This window comes from Saccostrea cucullata, unplaced genomic scaffold, assembly GCF_032062105.1.
Source record: "Saccostrea cucullata isolate Sc308-1 unplaced genomic scaffold, CSIRO_AGI_Scuc_v1 ctg842, whole genome shotgun sequence".
NCBI classification, from domain to species: Eukaryota; Metazoa; Mollusca; class Bivalvia; order Ostreida; family Ostreidae; genus Saccostrea; species Saccostrea cuccullata.
Window position 1 is genome coordinate 25496 of NW_026929376.1, and position 11152 is coordinate 36647.

Consider the following 11152-nt stretch of genomic DNA (forward strand, 5'->3'; position numbering starts at 1 on the left):
ACTATCCCTAACAAACATTTCAATCAACGTACCACTGTGCACGACAAAGTATGTATTGGGTTACAATGCTGTTAAAATTTAACAAAGTTCATAATAGATTTAAATTATTTGATTTCGACGTTTAAAATTTACGAGAGAAAAAAAATCATATAAAATTAACATGATAACATTAAAGTCAGATTCTCGATCCGTTCCTTTTTTTTATGGGCGCTATATCATTGAAACCAAACTCGTTAATTTTTCAAAACATAAATCAGGCAAACTTTTTAAACTGACTTAGATATATCTAATTTTTATGTCGCCCGCATTGCCCAGTGGTTAGAGCACCTGCCCTGTCGTGAAGTAAGGATCGAGTCGATTCCCTCTGTGGGACGTAGGTGGTATAAACTAAGGTCCCGTGACGCAGAAGATGTTGGCACGAAGAAGATCCTTCACTGCTCAATGACCCTGAGTGTCGAGCATACGACAGAATTTGAAGCTCTCCATGCACCGACAAGATAACAACATGAGTGAAAAATTCTCGAGAAGAACGTTAAACAACACACAATTGAAAAGTATTGTATACAACACTTACCCGATGAAGGTGGTCATAAGGACACGAGGCAACGTATATAATCATATAATCATATAAAAATCCAAATGTATCCTTGAAACCAAACAATTTTTCAATAACACGAACCAGTCCGACTAATTTCTAAGCTGACTTATCAATGATTTTTGAAAACTATGGTACAAGTCATTTACCCCATATACAGTAATACTGTTGATTATGTGCAGATACACGATGGGTGTGGTCATAATGACAACTCGGGAGCTGCGCTCCCTCGTGTCATTATGACCACGCCCATCGGGTATCTGCATATAACCAACAGTATTATATGGGGTTACTACTACATTATGAATTTTCTGGTTTAAATAAACTCATATACCCTGTGCCCTGTGCCTTACAGCTATTCACGAATTAATTATAGATTGCTTAATTATTGGTTAACACCGAATCAGTAATATATCAGTCATACATAAATTGTGAAGAAAATGAAACATTTTCATGGAATTTAATTTAAAATAATGCGAAGAGTAATTCCGATACCTCTAACCAATGAAACATAATTTGAGAAAGAGGTCAAGATTATATATATTATCATTATTAAGAGGGACAGTATGTGAGTTGGATGAATTCTGTCTTGTCTAACAAGGCTTAAACTACCATATGTATTTATTGGTTTTTTTAAAATATTTTTTAAAATGAATGTGACATTTTAAAACACATTAATTTGTTAAATATACTCAAAAAATGTTTTGATACACTTTATTCTCAAATTTGAAAAAAAACCATAGGCACCTTTCATATTCTAGATTTCATAAATATCCTAGAAGAAAGGTTTGAGTATGAATTAGATAGAAATTTTGTTTTAATAATCTAAATACGTGGAAAACAAATCACACCACGTTTGCAAAATCCACAAATTGTCTTTAAGGCAATTTAAAATTATGAAATAATATATTTCTCGTGAAATTTAGATTACAATATGTAAACTGTAAACACCCAGCAAATATCTTCTTTACTTCAGTCATTTAAAACTTGGGTTCTTACATGCAGAAGCATGTACTTTGTAAAAGTGATCACACAAATATGTACATATATCATTATATGCTTTTAATTTGAACAGTAGAAATAAACAACAACCTGTGTTACAAGTCATTCATGCCATTAAGAACCATTAAAAATACACTAATACATATTATTATAAATATACAGTATATACTCGCCTATAAGTCGGTATTTTCGGAGTTAAATTTTAGTCCAAAAGTCTATGTCCGACTTCTAGGCGAGTCATTAAAAGACAGAATTTTTTCTAGTTGGCGAATCATAGTATTCTTTAAACATTTTCATTAGCTATCGTTGAACAAAGTATGGATACATTATATCATTTATGTATTATAAGATTATACATAAATTACATGTATTTTGTATACATGTATTTATTAAAAAAATATTTTTAATCTTAAGAGGACAGAATCTATTTTCTATGATTCAAAGTAAAATATCGACTTCATTTCTCAAAATATTAATTGAAATCAGGGTAAAACACCAGAGCATTTATTAGAAATTGTCATCTGATGCTGGAAAAAAATTGTACCGACTTATAAGCGGGTCAATGGCAAATCCCTGCCAAATAACCTCAAAAAATACAACCGACTTAAAGGCGGACCGACTTATAGGCGAGTATATACGGTAACATAATTTAAAACATGTAAAATTACAAACAGTTTTACCCTTTTTCATGAAAATTTATAAACAATTTTACCCATTCTCATGAAAATTAACTTTTTCAACTGTCATTGGTATCTATCAATTACTTGTTTCATATTTCTACCAAACAGATTCTACGGTCAAAGTTCAGTCATTATCAAATTAATCAAGTATTTTTGAAAAGTTCATCTATAACTCGTCATGCACGGCTTCAGTTCTCCCTTTGTCGAGGACTTTTCTTAGTAGGTGTGTAGCGCCTGGTTTCAGGTCTTCACCTTCTGTGATTAGGGTGTCCAGAATTGCGTACTTTTTAGTGATAGTGTCAAAGAAAGACCAATTTGGAAGACCATCTGAATTGGGATTCCTGAAAGTAATTAAAAAGAGAAGATCCTTTTTAAGAAAGGATTTTAAACAATTGAAAATTCTGTAGTAAAATTTCTTTTCTTAAAAAAAATTGTTTATCAATGTAAAATCAAAAATGTTTTGTCGCAATGTATATCTGATACACATCTACTTGTTCATTCAAATTTGAAGAAATACCTACCCATTCTTAGCAAAATTGGTCCAATACTTAATAACGTCTTTAGACAACATCTCATCAGCCGCTAGATCATATTGCTTAAGTGTCTCCTCTGGTATATCATTATAAGTCATGTTAAATATAAGATGTAATTCTTCGCCATGTCCAGCCTTTTTGTACCAGGGCGCCGGATTTTGAATAAATGGATACGGGGATTGTTTAGTGACTAAGTATTGGAATGTCTTTGCTTTATCATTATCCTTAGCATGGATTCCTAACATGATGTTGCTAGGAACGACAAACCATGAGTCCCCATAGAAGTCGCATACTTTCAAACTTTGTTCTAAATCCCCTTCAGAGGTAGTGTAAAAATCACAGATTTCTTGCGTCAGTTCTGGAAAATTCCCGGCAACTGTTTCAACAAATACTGGTGCAAATACCTCACATAAAATACTTTTAGGGACTCGTACTGATGTGTTGAATTTGAAATGTTCTTGAATGCTAGGAGCTAAACTGAAATATCCCAAATTCCCTTCTCCGTCTAGAGTTCCTGATATGTAATCGATGCTTCGGAAAAAGCGATAAGTCTCGTCGTCCCACGATTTCGGATACATTAAATTTTCTTTGATTAAATCGCCATCAACTGTTGGTACAAGACTTCCTATTTGAAAAGTAGAATTTAAAGGAACTTGAAAATCGTTGAAGAATATTGCCGATGTTATGTTTTCGGCCGGCACTTCTCGTAAACATTTAAGAGTTTCTGTAACTTCTTCTTTACCAGCACAATTTGTTCTCTCCAAAAGCAAATTACTAAATTTTTTCTCCTCTTGTCTTTGGGAGATGGAATAGAACGAAACAACTCCACTTTGTGAAATGGCCCTTTGAAAAAGTCCTTCGTTTGATGGAATAAGTGTCTGAAGACTCACACTCATGCCTCCTGCTGACTCACCAAATATAGTAACGGATTTAGGATTTCCCCCAAAGGCTGCAATACTTTTCTGAACCCATTTAAAAGCCTCAATCTGATCCCATAGTCCGTAATTTCCTGGTGCTAGAGGGTCATGCAATGTTAGAAAACCAAGGAGACCTAATCTATAGTTAATGGTTACAACAATTACACCACCTCCTAAAACTAGCTTCTGGGGCTTGTACTGACTCCCACCACCAATCATAAACCCCCCGCCATGAATCCATACCATCACAGGTAGGTTTCTTGCTTCTGAAATTTTCCCTGGTACATAAATATTTAAAAATAAACAATCTTCACTTATTTCCAAGGCATCAACTCCATGTAATGGAAATTGCAATTGTGAACATTGAGGAGAATTTGCATCCCGAATTCCCTTCACCCCTTCCCACTCTTTGATAGGTCTTGTTTTCTGGAAACGTAGATCTCCTATTGGAGGTTGGGCATATGGGATTTTCACGAATCTGTACACCTGTCCGCCATCAAGGAGTTCTTCATATCCTCTTACCCAACCAGACGGCGTCTTGACCTCCACCACATTGACAATGTCTGAGCCAAACGCAAACGTGACCAAGTATATTTCAACGTAATAAAAGACAGAAATGTAATTCATTCTTCTTCAGTTGTGCCTGAAATAGATGTTTTTGTTAACTTTGTTGTCTAACTTCGTTGTCTACATTTCATAAAATACTACATAGCCATGTCCCTGCTAAACAAATGATATTAAAACGTTTGTAAAGGAAAACCATTTTTGTTTCAATTTGTGTTTTTTTAATTACATTTCCCTAATCTAAAAATTTGTTTTTATATATTTTGTTTTCATTTTCGTAAAGAATATCTTAAATGGGTTAAAAAATTCTAGTTTTCAAAACATGCAAGGACTGGTAATTTTTCATAAGTACAAGAGGGTACTTTTCAAACTCCGCTGGAAAATTTCATTTATGAAAAAAAACTAAACTTTAACATCATATCTTTTCTTTTTCTTTGATGAAAGTAATTTATAAGGTTCCAAAAACCCGTTTACCGTAATTTGTAAATTGATACTTTCAGGAACTAAAACAAATGCAAAAATTCTGTGTGTATCATTTTTCCAGTTTGTTCATGACGATGTCGATTTAAGCAAACTTTGAATATAAATTTATGGTTGTATCTGCAGAAAAAAAAATTACACTCAGTATTTCCTTAAATAGTTGAAACACTTGATTCCCCATTGATTCCCCATTGAAAAAAGAATAACATTTTTGCTTAAATGAAGACATGTCTTTTATCACAAACATGTAATTTATGAAAAAAATATAGTTTACTCTCGAAAACATTTACCATTGTACGAATGGAGTTCTGTATATCTGTGTCAAAGGAAAACACGTTAAATATTATGTACATGTCAGCTGCAGGTACAATCGCATCATCTCGGGTCTTTCCGTCAGAGGTCGGAAAAACAACCTCGAATGTATTAACATCGCCGGATGTTAAAAATTTATACATTTCCTGTTTATTCAAATATCGGATAGACGAAGTTAGAAGTCCCTTCTATAGTATATTTTAGGCAATATCATTACATTGAATAAAGTTAAACTCCTTATTCTACAGATAAAAGGTCTCCATGCATTTATTTCAAAGATCGTGAAAAAGGAGGGTTGTCATGGCGTCTCCCATATACATTCGAGGTCGTTTTTCCGCTTGTCGGAAAGGCCCGAGAAGTTGCGATTGCTGCAGGTAGTAACAAGTTTATCACATTAATCTTATTACTGTTTTTTAGTCAATCTCACATTATCGATGTTTTGTTTACAACAGAACATGGCTAATTATGGGGAAAAAATTAAATCATGTTTAAATAGGTCCTTTGAATTGTACGTTTAAGAAAACCAACAAGATTGCCAAGAAGTTGTTTACACGCACGGTGTACCTTATTACGGCGATTTTTAGTACATTGTACACAGGGTAAAATAACGCATAAAAATGTATTAATTTCGATATTTATATGTAACACTTTTAAAATGCACCTCTGGTCATCTATATCAGAATTTATTTTTAACAAGTCTACTCCATATTAAATATATCAACAGCTTTTGATTTGGAGACCTGGGTGAAATTTCTGACCTCATACTCGGAACGAAATCTGACAATGTAAATAAATTATACGCTTAAAATTCTCGTTCAGACTTTACTACACACTAACTTACCTGTTCTAACTCTCGTGTAACCGATACATATTGTATAAATTTACATGCAATCTAGACACGATTGTTCAATTAAAAAATACTAGATACTTACATTGCCTGCATAAGCATGTATACTAAATTTTGACCCTCTAAGTTGTGAATGAGTAATGCATGTATATATTTGCTTCCAGTATTTTTTTTAAAATGTCATATACGAATGGTGTATATTTGATAAGTTAAGATAACCAAAAATGAAATGTTTCTATTTCTTTTTTTATACAAGGGTAGGTTATTCCTGTAAATTACAAAATTTAAATCAATCGAGTTTCAAAGATATCAAAAATCAATAAAGAAAACTTAAGGTTTCGTCAAATGTCAACATGACTAAAAGATTATTTTTACAATAGCTCCAAAACTATGTGTGGTATGAGGTCAAAACGTTTACAGTTTATAAATAACCATTGATTAATAGATAGAAAGTATCACTTGAAAACAAATATTTAAAAAAAAAGATTTTTTTTTATAGAAAATTGTATCAGAAAACGTGCATATTTTTTAAAAAAATGCACCTGCATAATTCAGTCCTTTTTTGTGAAAACCATCATTGTAGAAATAATATTTGTTTATCATGAAAGGGCAAGTTGGACGTGAATGGTCTCTGAAAAATTAAGGCTGTTATTGAAAGCATGACATGTATAAATACAAGACCCCTATAGAATCCGCCATTTGCAATTTACTTTCACTTTCAAGTCTTAACATTTGGACAAAATAAACAGGGAAAACAACTTTCCAGAGGTATCAAAGTCCACCTTGCCCTTCATTGATAAACATATTTTGTTTCTGCAGTGATGGTTTTCACTAAGAGCATAGGTGTATTTTTTTGAAAATATTTGCTTTTTTAAGAAGAATTTTTCTCAATCAATATTTTTTCCAAGTATTTTTTTTTTTATCAAGTGATACTTTCTATCTGTTAAGTAATAAAAAAATTTATAAACTGTAAAAATTTTAACTTTATACCGCACATAGTTTTGGGGCTATTGTAAAAATAATTTTTTGAACATGTTGACCTTTGACGAAACCTTAAGGTAGATATTTATATCAACTCCACGATAAATAACAGACTATTTAATGTCAATTTTACTACAGAAACAGGAAGATTTTCAAGTTCGAAATCGGTGAAAAATTTAATTTGAAAGTTAAAATTTATACCAGGTACATCTAAATTCAATAAAAATGGGTGAATATGAAGATCGAAAAAACTACAGTGTTACAAACATAAATGTGAAAAATTATAATTCAATTATATCAAAATTTTCGTTTATCTTTTATCTAACACTAAAATATAATATATATATAAAATATCTACGATTTGCAAAAAAATTCCCAAGATTGAAATTATTTGCCTATGATATACATGTATGTATCAAACACACTAAAGATGGTAAAAAGTGTCATTTTCTCTTACTAAAACTCTATTTTTCGATATGGGTAGGTCTTCGCTCCATTTTTTTTAAAATACAAGTTCATCCTCAAAGTTTGCATGAAACATATGGAAATAATGAACAGTATTCAAAATCAGAAATCCATCAAATAATACAAAATAAGAATAGAGCAAACACGGACCTCCAAAACATCCAGAGGTGAGATCAGGAGCCATGAAAGATTGGGCATTCCCTGCTGACCGGTCACACCCGCCGTGTGCTCCTTGTCATGATAGGGAAATACCGGAATAATCCGTCGTCAATTCATTGTGGACTTACAATCAGCATTTGACTCAATGATAAATTGTATTTCCTGACAAGGTCATTGTATCGACTAAAGAGCTTACGAAATGATGACTCTAAAGGAGACTCCTGATATTCTCGTTTCATCAACTTTTCTGTCTATAACTTACCTTGTTCTAGAAATTGTTCATACGTAGAGCATGCTCTTGCGTATAAAATCAACTGTAATACGGTATATAATTAACTCCGTATGCAGGTGATGAAGATATATAGCTATATAAGTAAGGGAAGTTGATGATAGAATAATTAAAGTCATCATGTGTATCATTGACCTTGATTGTTAGATTACCATTAACGTCTTTTTCAAGAAAAATATCCAAGTATGAAACAGATGTGTCCGAATATGTGATATATTTTATTTCAAGTTCAGCAGGATATATCGTATCGACCTAGGAATGGAAATCATCATTGTTAATTGACAATACGTCGTCGATATATCAAAATGTCGAGTTGAAGGCCACAGGAAGTGTTTTCTTCTTTTAACGCTCAAGATTTTGCACCAATTCTGCTTCATATGAATACAAAAATAGGTCTGCTGATAACAGGGCGCAATTTGTACCCATGGGAATCTCAATAGATTGTTGGAAGACCTGGTCTCCCACATAGAAATAGATATTGTCAATCAGAAACTCAAGCATCTCTTTATGTCAACTTCAGAGAACTTGTGTCTACAATTAAAAAGATTTTTAACAAAATAATTTTGTAAATAACCAATGACAAGGGGTTAGTAAATTTACGAGTTCCATTCTTATTGAAAAAGCAGCTTTTGTTGGTTATCAAAACTATGGAACAATACATTTTGGTTAAATATAAAGCAAAGACCCATTATATCTTAAAGGTGTAAAGAAGCAGATTTATTGTTAATATTTTCTAAAATTTTCTGTTTAATTCGATAAGTTATAAAGGTGATGAAGGTATATTGCTGCATAAGTAAGGGACGCTTTTGACGATTGAAAAGTTAAAGCCATCACGTTTATTATGAAGCTTTAAGTTAGTTATTAGATAACCGTTATGTAAAATATATAAATATATATAAATATGAAACAAATGTGCCTGACTCTGCGGTCTTTGTCGACGGACTTTTCCGTTATTTCCCGATCATGACAAGGAGCACACGGCGGGTGTGACCTGTCGGCAGGGGAGGCTCACTCCTCAATGGCATCTAATCCACCCACTGATGCTTTGGCGGTCCTTGTTTTCTCTGCTTCTATTTTGTACTGTTTTATGAACTTTGATATTAAATACTGTTCTTATCTCCATATCCTTCATTTCAGCCTTTCCGGGATACAAAGTGTGAACATAGGAATTGAAATATCCAGTTGTTAATTGACAGTACGTCATTATATATATCTAAATGACGAGTTTAAGGCCATAGCAAATGTTTTCTTTTTCACGTTTAAGATTTAAGAAAAATTCTTTTGTCTCATATGAATACATAATTAGATCTGCTGTTAACAGGGCGCAATTGGTAACCATGGAAATTCCAATATATTATTGAAAGACCTGGCCTCCAAAAACCACACACATAGACATTGTTAATAAGAAATTCAAGGATCTTAATAATATCAACTTCAGAGTACTTGTGTACAATCAGAACATTAGTTCTAAATTTTCGGATGTTTTTCTATATGAAATATATAAAAGAATGCAAAGATTATGGGTAAAAAAAAGTCAGTTCCCATAATGAACACAAAAATATCTAAAATATTTCCTTCGCAAAATCACTTGAAATAATATTGGTGCTATGATATATTAATATATATTAAAACATACGAATATATAGTAAAACATTGGTTTAGTGAGAAGGTAAAAATATTGTTGATATAATTCATCATGCATACAACATAGATTACACCATTTAGAAATGCTTCATATTAATAGAAGCGTGGTGTTCACCTCGATATTTTCCCCACCTGGCCTTGCAGTTTCCATAATAGTGTATTTTTTATGATAGTATCGAAGGATTGCCTATGTAGATCCTCTGTTTTAGGAAAAATAAAAAAAATGAAAGAACAAAGAAATAAACAGTTTCATATAATGCTATTAGTTGAACAGATTTTTTTTTCTAAACCTTAAATGAATATACCAATATAAAAAACATTTTTCTTTATGTTTCAATGCATGTAAGGATGAGATTTTTGAAAACTTTTAAGTATCACGAGCAAATATCCATATTTGGCGACGAAAAGCTCTATGCGGTGCATTCTAGTGTTGAGATGATAAAGCCAACTTAGAAATCTGCGTATCTATTATGTTTAAATATCTACAGAGTACTAGATATTCAACTCTTTTCACTTACGGGAATCAATAAAAGGTGCATTTAAAGATTCCGACCTGTTTCTTCCTTAACTGATAAATTGTATATGTACTTATTTGGTAATGTGTTATTAGAGCTTGTACACAGATTACATGATTTATTTAATAGCTATTTAAAGAATTATGAAACACATAATCTTTGCCATGCGGAGGGTACTCTTGTGTTCTGGGGGTTGGGGTTTATCTGTTCTACTATCACACACAAATGAAATTGTCTATTCAGTGGATGCACTGTTCCTCCGAAACCTTGGTCTTACCCCATTTTAAAGAATTTAAGGCATTTGTATTTTCACATTTTATTCTCTTCTCATTTCTTCTAATTATTTAATCAATAAATGAATTTCAAATGTTGTACATGTATTAAGAAGTTTTCTCTCAAAACGCCAACCCTTATCTGATCTTGAATTAAGATTGGACAAACGTTTAAATTGTTATTTGTACGAGCACAAAAAATAAATTCCAAAACGATTCAAACACATGTACAGGAGTGACGTGTAAGTACATATTTACACCACGCGTACTGGTATAATGATTGAATATGAATTTACAACTCTCTTAAGAAGTAGTAACCCTCTGCCCTAAATTTCATATTTATAAAAACTTTCAATATAATATTGGTTTTTGTCAAGAGCTATATATTAGATTAGAATGAAAAATAGTATGAGACATGATGCATTGCTTATATTTTTAGAAATGATTTTTATGTCACGACCTGAATTTTATAAAAAGAAATTAATACCTAATAAAGAGAGGCAAGATGTATTCTTACAACATTAAAATGATGGGTGCATATTAAAAGATATATTTTGCCTCATACTGATTTAATTCAGATTTAAAAAAAAAACACACAATCAAACGCTGTTTCTAAGTCAGAATACCAGAATGTTATATGCGATTGTAATGAATGAATTCATCCATTAGCAGAAATTATCTTTCATACTAATTTCTTTTTTTTCAATGGAATAATATAATTTGAATTTTAAAAATATGTTTATGGTGCAAGATACATGTACCACTGAAGTATTTTTCAAATGATTCATCAAAGAACATAACATTAAATTTTAATGGGTCTTAAAACTGAATGTACATGTAAATGTTTTATGTCAAATATATAAAACTAATACGTACATGTGTATATAAACAATTCAC

The 11152-nt window shown here is 31.8% G+C and overlaps 1 protein-coding gene across 1 annotated transcript; it reads right to left on the reverse strand.

The window, feature by feature from the left end:
• Nucleotides 1-2279: 2279 nt before the first annotated feature.
• LOC134280638 (carboxylesterase 1C-like) lies at nt 2280-5940 on the reverse strand. Its single transcript, XM_062763076.1, has 3 exons — nt 5925-5940; nt 2799-4370; nt 2280-2618 (listed from the first exon to the last, which is right to left on the reverse strand). The coding sequence occupies exons 2-3, from the start codon at nt 4352-4354 to the stop codon at nt 2444-2446; spliced, it is 1731 nt and encodes a 576-aa protein (XP_062619060.1). The 5' UTR covers nt 4355-4370; nt 5925-5940; the 3' UTR covers nt 2280-2443.
• Nucleotides 5941-11152: the final 5212 nt, after the last annotated feature.

Bases quoted from the DNA above. Each gene is read 5' to 3' on its own strand.
- LOC134280638 (XM_062763076.1), bottom strand. From the start codon at position 4,354: ATGAATTACATTTCTGTCTTTTATTACGTTGAAATATACTTGGTCACG. The intron at 2,619-2,798 runs GTAGGTATTTCT...AATTACTTTCAG, and splicing joins ACCAATTTTGCTAAGAATGG to GAATCCCAATTCAGATGGTC.